This window comes from Macaca mulatta, chromosome 14 (assembly GCF_049350105.2).
Source record: "Macaca mulatta isolate MMU2019108-1 chromosome 14, T2T-MMU8v2.0, whole genome shotgun sequence".
NCBI lineage: Eukaryota > Metazoa > Chordata > Mammalia > Primates > Cercopithecidae > Macaca > Macaca mulatta.
The window spans coordinates 50,308,244-50,326,876 of record NC_133419.1 but is presented as its reverse complement, the minus strand read 5'-3'; the positions used below and the strand labels follow the sequence as shown (position 1 = coordinate 50,326,876).

The 18,633-nt window shown below is 43.5% G+C and overlaps 1 protein-coding gene across 6 annotated transcripts in view; it reads left to right on the top strand.

Annotated features, from left to right (window-relative positions):
* Nucleotides 1–18,633, top strand: part of INSC (INSC spindle orientation adaptor protein) — a 132,349-nt gene that overhangs the window by 36,398 nt on the left and 77,318 nt on the right. For all 6 annotated transcript variants that reach the window (XM_077964852.1, XM_077964849.1, XM_077964851.1 and 3 more), the window contains exon 2: nucleotides 370–470. In XM_077964852.1, the coding sequence (XP_077820978.1) occupies nucleotides 370–470 (101 nt within the window). The remainder of the gene's footprint in view (nucleotides 1–369; nucleotides 471–18,633) is intronic.

The window sequence follows — 18,633 nt, the reverse complement described above, 5'->3', positions numbered from 1 at the left end:
CCAGTTAAATGTGAATCTCAGATAAACCATAGATACTTTTTTGGTACAAGTATGTCCTATGCAATACTTACAGGCTGTGTGTTCCAATATTTGATACATACCCAAATAAGTCAGGCAAATATTTGAAATTGGAATAAGAAAATATTTTAGAGATATAAAGTGGACGAGGGACTTAGAAACAAGATCAAATCTGGGTTCTGCCTTACTTGTATGAGGGTAGTGGAGTGAAAACTGGTTCAAAAGAAGAAGAGGGCTAGGAGGCCTTACCTCTTTGCCTGCTTTGGTTCCTTGTGGCCTGGGAATGGGAGAGAAAGTGATTGTGCCTCCTCTCTTAGGGCCTTCTTGTGCCATCCTGCCCTCTATTTTCAGGGTCATGACCGCTGCGAGCAGGCCTTGCTGCAGATTGGGATCAACATGATGGCGCTGCCTGGAGGTCACCACCTGGACTCCGTCACCCTGCCGGGTCAGCGGTAAGTCCTACAGCTGTCACTCCAGGCCAGGCCTACCCCATCTGAACCCTGACTGAGGTCCAGTTCCAGCATCCTGAGGCTGCAGGTGACCCCATCTTCCCATGCAATTTTCTGGGGAGGAAGCCGAGGATAATGTATTGGGGATGCCATGTTCACTCAGCAAATATCAATGGAACTGGACCTTGGGACACTGAAGAATCAGGCACATCCCAGCCTCTAATGAGCTGAAGTCTAATGCTGAGGCTGACCATGAAACAAAGAATCAAGTGGGTGTGCTAGTAAGATAGAGGACTCCAGAGGAGGCTCCTGATCCTGCCTGGCTAGGGGGCTGGAGCCCCTGGGGGTCCTTGGCGTTAGTGGAGGCCCTCTCTGAGGCTTTTGGAAGGTGTCATTCTACCCTTGAATGTCTTCTCTTTTGCCCAGAGCACCAAGGAGATAACGGAGCATAGAGCTGATCCTTGGGAAGTACTTGTTGTCCTGAGTTGGGCAATGAGGGAGGGTGGGAAAGGCACATACTGAGAAGAAGGTGAAGCCCGGATAATGAGGGGAGAGGGCTTGAGAACATCCTGTCTGAAGAAGGAGACATTTGGGGCCACCAGAAGTGCCTGCACACAGCTGGAAGATGTGGCAAGGCAGGTTCTGGTTTAATGTGACTGGTCCTGGAGCCTGAACCTGAACCAGTGTTAGAAGCGCCAGGGTGCTAGATCTTTCCTGCCCAACTGTTCCCGTTTGCCGGGTCCTGTACTGATTTGGGTATGGAAGTCCTGTGGCCCTGGAAATTCCTGGCAAACCTGGAAAGTTGGTCACTGTAATGTAGGTTTGATCTATAGAGGAACTCAGCAACCTCAGAGTGCTTGGGGATTCCACTTAGCCTTATTTATTCATTTATTTATTTTGCTGAGACATTTTGATGGGGTTATTTTGAGGCAACACAATCCAAGTAGATTTTGTAAAACTATTAAGCCATCATTTTATTTTGTAATGTCTTGTGTTAACATATTCCATGTATCACTGACATTTTACCTTTATCCTTAACCCTCCATCTGAATTACTTGGGATTTCATCTTACTATGTCATTACTTTCAATATTGTTTGTTTGGTTATTATTTGTTTTGGAGTATGTGTTGCTTTTAAAATCAGAAAAAATTATTATTTGTTAAAAGTCTACTGGAACTGGTTTAGCCTCTGTGTACACACCAATCTGATCCCACAAAGCCATCATTATAAAGAGGTTTTAGGATGTGATATACAATTCATGCATGTTCCTGAGGACTCAGAGCATGGTTAGAAATGCCACTCAGAATTTCCTCTGCAGCTGGAAGCCAAGAATAAGACATCATATGGGGATCCAATTATCTTTGCACACAGCACCTCTAAGGTGGAACTCAGAGGTGATGAGATACAGACCTGTCAGGATGTATGTGGTTTTTTCAAGATGGGGCCTGCCTTAGCCTGGAATGGCTGATGGCCTTTCATGAGACGGGGAAGTGGGGTCAGCTTTGAACACATGACTGCCTGGCTTCAATGCTGAGCTATACTTCTCACTAGCTGTGTGGTCTGTGCAAGTTCCTGAACCCTATCGTCTGTCTCTCACTTTTCTCATGTAGAGATGGAAGTCATAATAGCACCTTCTTCATAGAGTGAATGTGAGGATTAAATAAATCTATATATGCAAAGTGTGTGTCACACATTGAGAGCGACATACGCAGAGTCATTACTTATTGAGTGCCTGTTGCTGTGTGTTGGAGCTCTTCACGTAGGTGATATGGGGAAATTCTTCCAGAAATCCCTCTCCTGACCCCTAACCCTCAGCAAGTGACCTGAGTGAGAAAAAGAAATCATAGACAGACACTCTCAACAGCCTAATATTTTAAACCAGGAAAAAGTGAAACTACCCTGGTTGAAGTGAAGCCTGAGTCTCCCCTGCCCAGAGAGTAGGTTGGGAACTGTGTAGTCAGGTGGATAGCAGCAGCTCTGGCTACAGGGCTTTGGGATCCCTCCAAACACCCCCTTGCAGTCCTGGTATGGTCAGATCTGAACCTGTGCTGGGGTTGAGAAAGTCATCATCACAGGGACATTTAGGACAGTGGTTAGGAGTGCAAACGCTCCAGCTTGGTTCTTGGTTCTGCTACATAGTAGTCATAACTTTGGGCTTTAGTTTCTTCATCCATGAGATGAGGATAATTTATACATGCATCATTGGGTTTTAGGAGCATTTAAAATTATGTGTATGAAGCCCCTACATGGAGCATAGGACCTGCTTAATCAACACTAATTTCTCCTGCTTCCCATGAGGAATAGGTGCTCTGAGTAGAGAATGAGGTGCAAAGATCAGATCTTGGGCCATTTTAGGCTCCTGAGAACCACTGACCTATCTCTCCCTCTCTCTCTCCCACTTCCAACCTCTTCAGAAGTTTTAAGGTCACAGGAAATTAAATTACATACAAATGATTTAGGAATCAAATTATTAGGAGGCAAGGCATGATTTCTAACTGATCTTGCACAGCAAATCCATTGGGAGGAAGACCCCAGACTAACATCAGGAGTTATGGCTGGCCATAGAAGATGTAGCTTGTTAAATTTTTTTTTTTTTTTTACAATATCTTCATCCTTACAGTTCTGATAGGGTAGGATGAGCAACAGAGAGAGGGTGGTATTTCCTTTAATATGTTCACAGCCTAGCATTGCCAGGCCTAGCCAGAACACTGGGGGAATAGAATCCCTGGACCTAGCAATCTGTTAATTGTGTATGTTCTAGGGGCCTATGCATGGTCCACATTCACAGAGAAGGCGCATATGTAGTTACAGGATGTCAGAAGTGTTAATTTGCCTATGATGCAGTCTGAAGCAGTATAATAGGCAGACAGTAGCAGTCACGTCTTTTTTTCTCCTGTTCCAAGTTGCAGAGGCCTCTCTTGTGGGGAATAACATCATGGTTATTGTCTCCAGATAAATAATTCATGCTGGATAATTGCCTTCTTTCTGTTGTGTTCCACTGAAACTGAATTTTATTTTGCAGTGCCATTGTTCACCTCAGTGCACAAAAATAAACAAGTACTGCCATGTTGCATGGAAGCATCCAGCAGCCTGGGTAAACCATATGGGTGAGGCCATTGGTATTTGAGACCATTGTGAGTAAATAGTAGCACAAAAGGCTGTTCTAGATGTGGATTCCTAGGAGAGAGTAGAGGTCAGGAGCAACAGCTTCCTAGCCCTGGGGTTGGGATCCATTGCTGAACTGGCATGAGTGACAGGAAGTGGACTGACAGGGTGTGGTGGTTCTCAGCTCTGTATCTGAGTCTCCTGGGATGCTTTCATATTTAAAAACAATAAAATAAGCAAAAGAACAAAATGCTACTCTTGGAATCTCTTATGTGGGGCTAAGTGGTTGAAAGCATGTAGACCTTGGAATCAGACTTGGGTTCAAATCCCAGTTCACCTCCTACCAGCTCTGTGACCTTGAGTGACTGTTTAAGCTGTCTATACATCTGTGTTTTCTTCAACATAGTGGCAGTGACAGCTGCTTTACAAGGTAGTAGCAGTGCTTGGATCCAGCAGGGAAGGTCTCTGTAGAACCTCAGGGTGCTTTGCAGTACACAAGCCTCACTTTCCCAGGTCATAGAAATCAGTGGTCCCCATCCCTGGTCCTCAGCCTGTTAGGAACCGGCCCCCCGCACAGCAGGAGGTGAGTGGCCAGCAAGAGCAAGCATTATTGCCTGAGCTCTGTATCCTGTCAGATCAGAGGTGGCAGTAGATTCTCATACGAGCACGAACCCTACTGTGAACGGCTTGCATGAGGGATTTAGGTTGCATGTTCCTTATGGGAATGTAATACCCACCACTCACAGCCTCCCTGCATGGAAAAATTGTCTTCCACTAAACCAGTCCCTGGTGCCAAAGGTCCCTGGTGCTGACAAGGGTAGGGACTGCTGGTGTAAATAACAGTAATAATCTCTCTCCCTCCCCCCAGGTAGTGAAACCGATGCAGTCTCTGGTCTGAGTACCTCCCTGGGGGGTGGTCAGAGATTTATTCGTGGCAGTGAAGGGGCCAGAGGTGAGCTTCCTGGATAGCAGGAGACTGTGGCTGCTATGTCCCTAGCTGGTCTTCATTTGCTCCTCTGGCCTCCCATCTTTCCATCTGGGATGCTGATCTTCTTGTTGGTTCTGGGCATGGTGGTGGTGCTGCTGGAATATAGTCATGGTGGTCAGCGTGTTGGACCCAGGCTTCGCACTCCCAGGGTTGTGCCCTCCACCATCACAACCTGGCCTTCATATTCTGCCAGGATCCAGATGACCCAGTTCTTTGGCTTAACTTTCTTTATGGGAAGCCTCCTGGGGTGTAAGCTGGAGGCCAGGGTCCACACAGGGCTGGGTCCAAATGTCCCCTTCCTTCCCCACTTCCTTCTATAACTTATCTAGCACACAAATCATCTATGGCATTTAGAATTTTTCTCTCTGAATCCCCGCCAGTGAAGAGTCAAGGTGATTAATAGACTGGCCTTTGCAAACCCCCACAACGAAGTTGGCTTATGGTTTCAAGTACTTGTTATGGGCTGGGTACTCCACACAGCTATTAGTCTTCACTATGACCTGTGTGTATAATTATTATTATCTATATTTTGCAAACAAGAGGTCATAGGTTGAGTTCTATGGGAAACAGCCTTTGAGGTGGGGTTTAGAGTTCAGCGTGGTTTTTAGTGACCATCTTTGGGATCAATGCCTATGGAAGGGAGAGGAAGGAAGCACGACTGGGCAGAAGGTGAAGTTGAGCTGCAAAACCTGGCTCAGTGAAGTCAACTGATTTCGTAGGGAGCTTTGGAATCAGAGTTGTTGTCCATTGGCCAAAATGTCCAGGGCCTTCATGTCCCACCTTGATCTGTCATTGGAATGTGTTAGAAAATATTTTAAACTGGGAAGCCATTAGGCTGGGGCTGCTTCAATACTTTAGGTTTCTACATAGCAAACTGAAGCCCAGCATCAACAGTAAAATGAAACTAGAAACTGTACTGATCAGAAATTAACTAACCTTTAACTAGGATCTTTCCCCTTTAATCATTACATGCATTTTCTTTGTTCTCCTTTGTGTTCAGCCCATAAAAGCTTGCCACCCATGCTGCTTCAGAGGAGCTCTCCAACCTCTTCTGGGCTCTGAGTGCTGCCTGATTCATGAAATGTTTTTTTGCTCAAATAAACTCTGTTAAATTTATTTTGTCTAAAACTTTTAGACATCTTTAGGAAGGATATGATCTTAGGTGAGGTGGCTCTGAGAACATCTGGAGGGCCTGAAAGCTGAAGGCTGTTGGCTAATGATACTCCCAGCATCTGGGACAATAAATCCTGCCAAAAAGGGGAATCTCAGCAGCACATCACAATGTCTATCTCATGAGAGAACTGAGCCTTGAGGAGGTGAAGTTACTTGCTCAAGAACAGAGCTGACAGGTAGAGAGCTAGGTTACATATTTCCATGTGGTGCTTAAACCTGAGTGCTGGGTAGTACTCTAATCAGTCTCTGTCTTTTCCATAAACAAATCATTTACTCATTTATGCAAGTACTTATTTATTCATTAGCTTTCAACAAAGTTCTTCTATAAATATTTATGGAGTGCGGGTCATCTGCTTTGTATGGTGCCGTGTGCTTGAGGACATGTTGGTGACCTAGTTGGACATTGTTTCCTGCCTTCATGGAACTCAGTCATTATTCACTAACTTCTCTTTTGGCCTGAACAGGCCTGGATTTGTAACAGGCGTACAGTTTGGGGCTTTCATCTGTGACCTCTCCCTGTGAGTGAAACACTTTGTCACATGGTTTCCGTTCAGCTTGGAGTATGAGATGAGCCCGGACTGGATGCAGCTGCAGCTTGTGGCAGGCAACCTCCTGGATGCGCATGGCTAGCTGGGGAGATAACCAGCTTCCCTGAGCCAGTGGGGGCCATTGCAGGCCAGCTTGTCTCCATGCAGATAATGGCTTGCATATGTGTACCTCTGTTCCGTGGCCAGTTTTCTGCTGCGGGTCATTTTCTATGCCTGTGGTGCGATGTGCAGACTGTAATTATGAATGGGATAATTGGATATTTTTCTGTTGTTTAAGCTGAAAAGAAGGCCAATCAAAGCTAGACTTGAATTCCATCCTTTCTCCCATTTCCAAAGAGAAATCCACAGAAACACAGGGTGTGACCCTGAGAAGGCAGAGGGACAATGATTCAATAGTTATTTTTAAGAGGAGAGGCTGGATTTATACTTTTGTACAGTGCTGGGAACCGAGATCATAGAGGCATTGGGTATTGTTGCTAGAGTTTCCCCAGAGTTCATCTATGCCATCCCTTCGTTATAAGATGGGGAAATTGAGGCCCAGAGAGGGGAATGTAGCTGTCACAATACTCTTCAGTCTGCTTTCCCACCTTTTGGAGTCCTGCCTCCTCTGGGTTGTGTTTCTTAAGCTAATGCTTTCACTCAGCCTTCAGTAAATCTTAGAATCTCTGTGTCCCCATTTCAGTGGAGTTCTCACATAGCAACTATCTGTAATAGAGAAATCAATTTCATTCATTCATTTGAATGAGATTTACTTTGGACTAAGAACTTACTTTGAACCAAGCCTGGGGTAGACCAATAACAATTTATGTATATGTCATCTTTTCTGCTCAAGGATAAATGTCCTGAGGGCCTAAGGGCTAAATTCATATTTGGTGCATATTTGTGTTCCTGACTATGATTAGAATGCACACAGTAGGATCTCAATAAGTGATTGTTGAGTAAATAGATGTTTAATAGCTGTTTGATAAATGAATGATTAACTCTTGGCTAGGGAGTCTCAGGTGATGGTGAGAAATTAAATTAAATAGATTGGATTGTGTTTTTTTCTCTAAGACACTCTTCTGTCTCCAGCAAGCTATTCTCATTTTTTCAGTACAAAATTACTGTTTGGAGGGAAAGGGTAAGTCAGAGATTTATCCTGGTTAATTTAAATACTCCCTTTGAGTGGGAGCCAAAGATTTAATTGGTTGAAGGAGTCAGAGAGTTGAAGAGACTTTGTTTTCTTCTAATGAAGAATAATTAAGAAGTATTTTTGGTCTTTGCATTTAAGTTCACTGGAAAAAAGTTTGCAATCTCATCATCAAATCCCCTGCAGGAGAGCACAGTGCAGTGGGGAGCATGGATTAGGAGCCAGGGACCAGCCTTCCACTAATATTCTGTCAAAATATTCTTTGACAATTTTTCTCTCTCCTTGAGCCTTAGTTTCTTCATCTGAGGATGAGGAGGTAGATCCCCAGGGACCCTTCCAGCTTTAACATTCTAAGTCTATGAGTGGGTTTTGAATGGTTTTGTCCCTTTTTTGGACAAAAATAACCCATGTTAGTGCCACAGGGATAGGAAAACAAACGCATTGCTAAAACAAGTTCTCATTCTTTCCTGTGAAATGTGCAAAGGGGTCTAGTGTTTGCCTTGTGGCTGGGAGGGACATTTCAAGGCATAGTAGTTTGGGAGTCCTCCTCAAATCTGAGAATGTACCCTGTTCAGGTTTTATAGAAGCCCCTTGGTATATCCAGGAAAAGTATTCTATTGTGGGGTTGTGGAGTGGCCTAGGGTGCCCTGCCTTGATGGGATATAATACAGATAAACCCATGGATCCTAGCATTCTAATATTCTGCAAAATTTGAGCCAGTCATTTTCGACTTTACCTCCACCCCTCTGGCTCCACTTAGCAACCAGCCCTTTTCTCAACACATGAGTCCATGGTTCTACTTCTTTGCACATGGTGTTTCTTCCGTCTGAAACTCTATCCTCTTCCAATACTAACTCTTTTCCTGGGAAACTTGAGGGCATCATTTAAAGACTAGCCTGGAAAACCTACTGAGATATTCTGGCTTGGGTTACATATCTCTTCTCTGTGCTCCCCTAACCCTCTGTGTTAACTTCAAAATGCCATTTGTGGCACAGTGAGCCATAATTGTTTGTTTACAATTATACAGTAAACCTTTACAGAGTGCCTATGAATTACCGGGTGCTGTTGTAGGTATAGGGAGTATGTCACTGTGCAATAAACGATTCTGCCCTTATGGGGACCATATTCTCACATCTCTCCTCTGTAATCCTAGCACACAGGCCCAGTGCCTGGCCCATTTGGGGTGCTTAGTACATTTTGGAGGTCACTTCCAAGTGTTTCGGGTATAGCAAATTGTTCCTTTACAGAGAACTCCCCACTTCACACAGAAGGTAGAATAAAGTAAGGCAGAGAATTCCAGACTTTGAAGACTTTTAAAGTTCCATTCTAAATGAAAAGAAATTAAAATGAGCCAAGAAAAGAATAGGCATAGATTTCCAAAAACTATTCGCCCTAGAGTTTTGGGGACACTGGACACCAGATCAGCAGGATAAGCTGGGAATAAGGAATAGGTACCAGTAGCTGGAGGCCAGGGCACAGATCTTCTGAGCTGGGAAAATTGTTCTCTTTGGCCTCTGAGGGGTCAGGTAGAATGACCTTCTCCCAGTGGTAGGCTTTGGGTAATGAAGGAGGTGGTCCACAAGGCAAGGGCAGAGGCAGGGCAAGGCCACTGAGGGAATAAGGAGACCCCTAGGCAGATCCCATGAGGATCACTCCCCACTGTGTCACTACTTATATGATCTTTTGGGCTTCCCTGATGCTGCTACAAATTCATCAGAGGTCTGTAATGTTTACGCCAGGGCCACAAGTTCTGTCCTGAATGTTGAAAACATGAACCCCAATTTTCCTCAGAAAGAAACCAGACAAGGGTTTGAAAAGAGACCAGACAGTCCATCATCTTTATATGATCATAAGCTATAAAAAGGCAATCGTATGTCACATAAAGGCAGTCTTGCATAGCAGAAAGAGCTCCAGATTGTATTTGAGGGTTTCAGTATTAGCTAAATTGCTAAAAACCATCAAAGAGCATAGCATAATAATTAAGAACAAGGCTCTGGTCTTACATATGTTGGATTTTTGTTTCCACTTATTCACTGTGCGATGTTGGCCAAGTCACCCTGCCTAGCAAATTTCAGTTCTGGGAATCTCATAGGATTGTTTTGAGGGTTAATTAAGCCATTAAGACTGAATCAAGCATTTAGCACACTGCCGAGAATGTAGTAAGTACTCAATCAATTTTAGCTTTATTGCCACTATTAACAATGAGGTCCTAGACAAGTTATACAATGCCTCTAGACCTCAGTTTCTCCTTCTGTAGAATGGGGATGGCAATCTCCAATCATCAAACCACAGTGAGGCCTGGAGCAGAAGGTTCTTGGTACATCAAAGATGCACTATAGTTGGTAATCCTCCCTTTTTGTTGGGTGGGTTAATTTCTTCTGACTTTGGAATACCCCTGAGGAAATATTGTATGGAGAATACTGTTTCATACTGCAATTTCTTGGTATGAGACTTTGCTACTCCCTTCTCCCACCCCAACTCCACCCTAGATAATTCCAGCTTAGAAAAAAGTCATCTGGCCTGTAGCCTGATATGTGGAGATGAGTGTAGTTGCATTTGGCTTTGTGTTTGAGTCTGCTAGACTTCAGAAAGCCCAAATTTTAGGACTCAGTCCCCTCATTCCAGATGTTTAGGACAGCCTCCGTCAGAATGCAATGAGCAAAGCTACTTGGGGAATAGGCAACTTCTGGGAGCTGGGTAGGACTCCTGGGAGCCACGTTCACGGTCTTGGATGCCCTCCTTGCTCTCCAGGCAAGGGGACAATCTTAATAACATCAACTTCAGATTTCAGTTCACTGTGGAGACTAAGGAAATCAAACCTGAGTCCTGGCCCCTGAGCCCTCCAGCTCCTTGGCCAGGGACCTTACAAGCTCCTGACTGCGGTGGTTTTCCATCATGAAGGGAATGTGACTCATTGCCAGTCCATCTGCGTTGACCTCAATTTTTAATTCCTGTCCTCTGTGTGAGTAATAGGATCAGTCGTTCATACTTGCAAAGGAAGGATTTCATGCATAGTGAGATGGCAGCTCGAAGTTCATGGCTGAGGACAATTGATCCACTGGGAGTTGGAAGGGGCAGAGACAGCAGCAGGCAACCCCCACCACACAGCCAGAACTGCTCTGTTTAACCAGACTTTGCATACTGGGGTCAAGCAGCAAATCCAGTAGGAGAGGTGGAGCCCAGAAAGTCAGGGAGCTAATGACAGAGAGTCAGGCAAGCTATGCAATTATGGGATGTTCAGCACTAACACAGTCCAAACCTTAATGAGCTGCAGTCTCTAGACTCCCAAAATTGAGAAGAGCGCTTATTATGTGGCGGCACCGTGACCGTGGCTGGTATTAGATGGGCTTGTGGTGGGGCCATGTGTGATTCACCAGGTCCAGTCTCCTTCCTGAGAAAGCTGGGGCCCCCTTTGATGGCCCCTCTGCAAGGCCTGACCCCGACTTCTGCTGTGGCCTTGTATTCTCCACTTGTCAGAGGCCACACCCTGTAATCAAACCAAATGAAAACAGTTCCTCCCTGGATGTGTTTCCTATCTCAGCGAGGGCAGCTGCAAGAGAAACCAGGGGAGTCAACTTCAATTCTTTCCTCTTCCTTACCCGCATATCCTATCCTCTCCCTCCCAGATCTTCCTATCCCATGCCATTGCCTTAATTCAGGCTTCTGTCTTCTCTCTCTGTTTCTAACTATCATTTCCCAACAGGCTCCTCTCCTGCCTAGGATTTAACCTGGCTGTGATTCATTTTTTACTGATTCTTTGCACAATTGTTGTCACTTCCCTGCTCTAAAATGCTTTCGGTGGCTCCAAGTTGCCTTTGAGATTAAATCCACATCCCTAATCATGGCATTCAAAGTCTTTGATCAACTAGTCCCTGTTTCTCTCTTCAGACCCCTTCCTGGTCCCACCCTCAGAGGCCCCTGATGCTATAGTCTAGTGAAACTTCTTGCCATATGACTTTTTGGCTATATGCCTCTGGGTCTTTGTACATGGTGCCTCCCCTATGTGGAAATCTTTTTGCCTTTGTCATCATGACAACTCCTCGCCTCTAAGAACCAGGGCAAATGTCACCTCCTTTGTGTAAATATTCCCAGGCGAAGTCAGGCCCTCTGTCTTCTGTGATCCTAGTCTATCCTGCTCATAGCTTCTTGATGGTAGTGTGGTGTTTAGTTGATAGAAGCTGAGGCTCTGAACTCTAGATGCCTGAGTTTGAGTAATGGCTCCATTATTTACTCACCATGTGGCCTCTCCAGACAAAAGTCTCCTCATCTGTAAACGGGGGTAATTATAGTACCTCCCTCACATGACTTAAAGGAGATAATATATAGAGAGGGCTTAGACACTGCCTGACTCCTTGCTGGAACTCAACACTTCAACTACTCTTATAATTATAACCAGATTGAATTGTTGGTGTTCTTTTTTTTTTGTTTTTTGTTTTTTTCCTGTTTGGGTCTTGGCTGAGCTCTATGAAGGCTGGGATTTTCTCCTGTTCAACTTTGTAGCCTCAGCTCCTAGAACAGGGCTTGTTCTGAGCAGGCCCCTGGAAAACACCAGGAGACTAGGGCCCCACTGTGCACTGGCTGCGGGACTTGAGACAGGCAACTTCTCCTGGCCTCTTGCACCTGGGGGCCCTTTTGGAGGGCAGAGCTGCCAGTGCAGCCCCAGGTGAAAGATCTTTTTTCCCTGGGTCTGCCTACAACTGAAAACAGAGAATCCTCCTTAGGAGCCTGAGGCTTGGGAGTGGAGCCAGGGCATGGTGGAGGCAAGGTACCCAAGTGGTGGCTGGAGGCTGATGGAGAGTTCTGGAGCCTTGTAGATGGTGGAGAGACTGGCTCTTGGAAACCCTCTAGTGGTGATTTCTATACACTCACCTGCACTTCACAGAACCATGCAGAGGTATCAGGATGGGAATGGGCACATTACGTCTGTGAATTCTCCTAAATGTCCACTTTGGCAAATGAAAATATTGTCTTTAAAGTAGGGAGAAGAACAGAATAGAAAAAACAAAGCTAAACCATTTTTAGTCTATACAACAAATCCCATGTTACTGCCATGAAAATTCATGACAAACAATAGGAATAGCTGGATGTGTGTGTGTAGGAATGCATTTATAAATTTTACCTGACAGTACTGCACATGATGTTGGAACAGAGCACAGCCTAAAGCAGTTTAACATAACACTGAAGAACATGTAGTATAGACACTGATGAGCTGAGTTCAGAGCCAAACTTTGCCACTTGTGATCTGTGTGATGTCAGATACATTACTTGGCCTTGCTAAGCTTCAGTTTCCTCATCTGTAAAAGTAAGATCATAAGAGTACCCTCCTCACAGGGTCATTGTGAGAACCAACTGAGATAATACATGTGAATCAATCCCCATGATAATTGGCAAGGGCCCATCCTCAATTAATGCCATTATAATGATTATGGATTTTATCTCCGTGACCCTCACAACCCAATGAGACAGGACAGCAGTATAGCTTATTATTATTCACACTTGATAAATGTTTAAATATAATTAAGTTCCATAAATATAAACCAGCTGCATCGTTAGTGTGTCAGGTCCAGTGCCTTGCAGATAGTTTAGCATGTAGCATGGTGGCATGTAGGGACGACAAGACAGACACAAGATCTGCCCTGCCTTGTCTAGGGGGTGAAACAGACAATTGAAAGTTGTTAAACAATTGAGACCAGTGTAGATCAGGGGAAAGACAGAGTGCTACAGACATGTGGGGCACATGGGACATAAACTTGTTGAGGAGTCACAGAGGACTCCTTCAGAAGAGACATTAGGTCAAGACTTCAAGGTTGTGTAGAAGTCAGCAAGGTAAAGAGGAAGTGAGAGAGAGAGGGACCAGCATGTGCAAAGCCTGGGAGGCTGGAAGTCACAGTAGCAGGACTGAAATAACTCAGGGCTGGGACAATGGTTGGAAATAATGGGGGGATGAGCAGGCCAGGAAACTGAGGCTCAGAGAGGACACGTGTCATATGTAAGGGCACACAGCTATCAAGAGGAGAGAGTGGGAGGAGGGCACAGGTGATGGCTCCTAATCAGGTGTTCTTGTGGCTTATATCATCATAATGACTCTCATACATATACTGGCAATACAGATATACACATATACCATTTTTAGAGGTTAAAAAATAAGTCATTCATGAGTTAATGAAAGATCAGAGAGTGTTAATAATGTCTTCTCTCAATTAGAGGGCATCTACAATGCTGGAGTTTGACAGTTAACAAGATGGGGCTCTGAGTCATCAAAGAGAAGGCAGCTGTCAGATGTACACATTGGCTCATAGGAGTGGAAACAGTTACCTGGAACTAAATTCATGTTCCTTGGCCTTCTGAAACCGAAATAACAACAAGTTCCATTAGGGTTCTGGACAGACTGTGGAGGTGCTGAGAGCACAGACTTTGGAATCAGGCACTGGACTGAAATCTGGCACTGTCGTTGACCAGGTGCAAAAACCTCTTTGAGTCTCAGTTTCTCCTCCTCTGTAAGATGAGGGTAATAAATAACATTTTACTAAATACTAGTTAGATATCATATGTGCAAGTTCTTGATATGTGCCTGCTATGCAGAAGGTACTCAAGAGATAGTTTGTTTCATAGTGTGCTTGGAACTATGCTACATTAAAAATAATTTGTTAGAATAGTCAAGTCTCTTCTTTACCCTCAAACCCTTCTACCAATTGAGAGAAGACCACAGCCTGGAGAAATGAATGTAATAAAGTGTTGACAGTGCCATAATCCATGCCCATGTCACAAATTACTCTCAGTATTAGCTTCAAGGTGGGTTGGTGGGTCTCATTTTGCCTCCCCCAGGAACCCTGGGGTTATACCATAGGATTTACTCTCTTACTGTATTATACTGAACAGTTTAATTAACAGAAAATGATATACAACACATGTCAGAAAATGATACGGAACACCAAATATTAAGTGAATAGGATGAAGAGTGAAAAATGGAGATTTCTGAGTAATGTTGATCTGAAAACTTTTTCTGCTGCTGCAGCTTGGAGCAGAGGACTAATGCATGGAGACAGGAGAGAACACAGAGAAGCTCAGAGGAAAAGGGGGCATTTCCACTGCAGGTGGGCACAGGAGGCATTTTGCGGAGCCCATTGAAGGAGCAAAAACCTTCTCAATGTTTCTGGTATTACATAGATGGGTCAGTGGCAAGTTAGAAACATTTTTTTTTTTTTTTTTTTTTTTTTGAGACGGAGTCTCTTTCTGTCGCCCAGGCTGGAGTGCAGTGGCCGGATCTCAACTCATTGCAAGCTCCGCCTCCCGGGTTCACGCCATTCTCCTGCCTCAGCCTCCCGAGTAGCTGGGACTACAGGCGCCCGCCACCTCGCCCGGCTAGTTTTTTGTATTTTTTTAGTAGAGACGGGGTTTCACTGTGTTAGCCAGGATGGTCTTGATTTCCTGACCTCGTGATCCGCCCATCTTGCAAGCTGCTCAGCACCAAACACTGGGGCAGGGTTTACACTTAAAATGTGAACTTGGAGTGGTTAGGGTTGGAGAGACGAAGAATTGCCTGCCACTTACATAAAACCACCGATGCACAGTAGGGCCTATGCTGACGCAGCTCAGCGTGGTATTCAGAAGCAGATCAGAAGCAGAGCAATGAAAACATTGAAAAATGTGAACAAGATTAGAGTAGTCACATTTCCTTTAGTAGCATTTGACTGGGTCTTCACAAGAGCCTTGGTGCGGAGGGATGGGAAGTGAATAGCCTAACTATGCTGTAAATTATTTATAGCTTGTTACATAAATAATTATGGTTTAATTAGCTGTTTATTAAACAGTTTATAGTTCACTGCATAGCAGAGGTTAAGTCATTCTAAAGTCATCTAAAGTGTTGTTTTTATAAAGCCCTCACTGAGAGAGTCTTCCTGTTGGGTTATAGAGAATGGGCTAGATAGACCTAGATGACATCTGGTCGCAAGAGTTCTTGGGGGACCTGGGAAGTATTTTGTTTACTCAGAATAAAACCCAAAGTGCTTACAATGGCTTCCATGGCTTTATGTGATCTGGCCTAACCCCTTCTCTGAGCTCCCCTCCTACTAATATTTCTGTTGTTCACTCTACTCTAGCCACACTTATCTCCATACTGTGTCTCAAACAAAGCAGGCATCCTCCCTCCCAAGGCCTTTGTGCTAGTCTCTGACCGCCTGCAATGCTCAGTACCCACATTTCAGCTAATTCTTTCACCTCCTTGAAGTGTTTGCTCAATCTTAGCTTCTCAATAAGCCCTGCTCTGACCACTTATTTAAAGTGACAGTTACTTCCCTGCTTTCCACAAGACAATTGTGGTACCCCTTATTGTACCATTACTTGTTAATAGAAATCATCTGCTTTTAACATACTGTATTCATTTTTATTTATTATATTTATTATTGTTGTCTGTTTTCCCCTGCTATGATGTGCTCTCCACAGGGACTGAGATGTTGGTTTGTTTGCTTACTAATAAATCCTAAGTAGCTAGAACAGTTCCTGGCACCTATTTGACTCTAAGTAAATATTGTTGAATGAATGAAACTTGTGAGAATATTCAGGGTGAGACTTGTGACAGTATGTCGGCCATGCACTCTGTATGGATGCTGGGAGTGCCTGGAAGTTTTTAGAATGAAGTTCTATGAGAGGACAGTCCAGTAAGAGGGACTGGACTTCTTGAAAAGAAGAGATGGTAGGTCTATTAGATTCACCATGTCACAAACTGAACCTATCATTGTGTCTTCCAAATTTATTTCTCCTATCCATTCAGCTGCTCAAGTAAAAAATCTGGGTCTCATCTCTTCACTCTCTCTCATTCATCATCTATATGAATCAGTGTCCAAGTCTCACTGATTTTATCTTCTTAATCATTCTTGAAGGATTTTTGCCCAACATCACTTCTGTCATCAGAGCTGAGAGTTCCTACTCACACTTGAAAGTCATTTTGAATGAATATAAAATCCTTGGCTCACATTTTATTTCCTTGAGTACTTTAAATATGCAACTCTACTTTTTCTGGTATAAAGTATTTCTCTCAGAATCTGATGATAGCGCAATTTTCTGTCTCTTATGGGTAACATGCACTTATTTTTAGATGCACAAACAATTTCTTCCCTCCCTGCCTCCCTGCCTTCCTTCTCATTCTTTTCTCTTGTGCAATAATCTTACTATCTTACTAGAGTATGTCTTGCGTGTTTGCTTTCATGTATGTAGTATGTTCTTTCAAAGTGTAGTTTTAATTCCCCTCCTACACGTGAAAGTTTTCTGATTTACAGTTTTAGTATTTACCATGTTTCTGTGCTTTGAATTCATTCCTTAGGAACTTACATTGTGTGTTTGTTGGATCTTCTTACCTAACTTTAATGTTTGTTGTTTTCTCTCAAATTCTTTTTTTTTTGGGGATTTTGGGATTTTGGGATGGAGTCTTGCTCTGTCGCCCAGGCTGGAGTGAGTGCAGTGGTGAGATCTTGGCTCACTGCAACCTCTGCTTCCTGGGTTCAAGAGATTCCCCTGCCTCAGCCTCCCAAGTAGCTGGGACTACAGGCACCTGCCACCATGCTTGGCTAATTTTTTGTATTTTAGTAGAGACGGGGTTTCGCTTTCTTCATTTTTTTATTTTCAAAGTTTTCTTCATTTTTGCATTTGATTTTTAAAGGCATTATCTTATGTGTTTCTTCTTTAGTCTTTGTTTCTAAAATGAGTTTCCTCTCTTTAATTCCTTCCCGAGTTAGGACATTTCCTTTCTGAGAATGTATGTTTCTTGTTCCTGTCTTTTATAATTTCCTCAAAATTTTAAGCTTATTTTGTTATAGTTTTATCTGTTTTAAGAGTACATTTTTTTTCTGACATTTTCTCATTGTAGAGATATTATTCCACTCTTTATTCTCTTTTTGAAATAACTATATATGGGATGAGACTACAATAATTTTCTGTTGCTCATTTTTAAGTGAAATTAGTTTTCATGGACCTTTAGAAGAAGGCAGGGTTCAGGAAACCTATTCTAACTTTATAGAACTCCACCTTCTTTTAGTATAGGGTCCAAAAATATGATGACCTGCTCTCTGAGCGTTCCTAGCTCTGCTTTCTTCCCTCACATTGATTTGAATATCTCGTTCCTGTGCCTCTGTTGTCCCTGTCGCACTGAATTTGGATTCCACTCCCAGGAGTTTCTCCCTAATGTGGTGCTTTGTTGTCGAAGAGATTCCTGGTGGGTCAGTATTGAGAGTTCATAAAACACCCTGTACTCAGCTATATCGGAAAGGCAAATCCCCTTCTAGTTTCAGCTACTGTTCTCAAATTACTATACTGTGCTTTCCAGTAAATACTCAGAGCTATTTTGGGTTCTCTTTTCTCATGTTCATCAGATGCCACCTTATTGCTTCTTTCTTCATCTTCTCATAAGATAATACGATATGGTTTGACTGTGTCCCTACCCAAATCTCATCTTGACTTATAGCTCCCATAATTCCCATGTGTTGTGGGAGGGACCAGGTGGGAGGTAATTGAATCATGGTCGTAGTTTCCCCCATACTGTTCTCATGGTAGTGAATAAGTCTCATGACAGCTGATGATTGTATAATGCCTGCCACCAGTTCAGATGTGCCTTTTGCCTTCCACTATGATTGTGAGGGCTCCCTATCCATGTGGAACTGTGAGTCCATTAAACCTCTTTTTCTTTATAAATTACCCAGTCTTGGATATGTCTGTATCAGCAGCATGAAAACAGTCTAATAGAAGATACTGAGCAGGTCTTACGGCTGTTGGTGGGTTGTCCCCATTTGCTAGTATTTCAAAGTTTGTGGGGATAACTTATCATCTAGTTTCATTATAAATATTATCCATGAGGCAGAGGTTGTCATATAGTTGCTCTGTCAGTTTTCATGTGGGGGTTTGAAGAGACTGGAAAAATATGCACCGCCACTGCCATCTTTCCAGAATTTTCTTCATGTTTTTGACTTTAAGATAAAAAAGATTTGATGATACAGCGGCTTTATTAGAACTGCTCTAATAGAGACTAACACGTAGAGTATTACCCATCAGGTAAAAAGACCAGGAGTTAGTTATTACTATCTTTCACTATTTGCTGGTGAGGAAACTGAAGCACTGAGCAGTTATGTTAACTTGCCCAAAGTTACATAGTTAGCAAGTCGCAGAGCTGGAATTTGAATCCAGGCAACCCAGCTGTAGAGTTTATGCTCTGGTGGGAGCAGTGGTAACCAACAG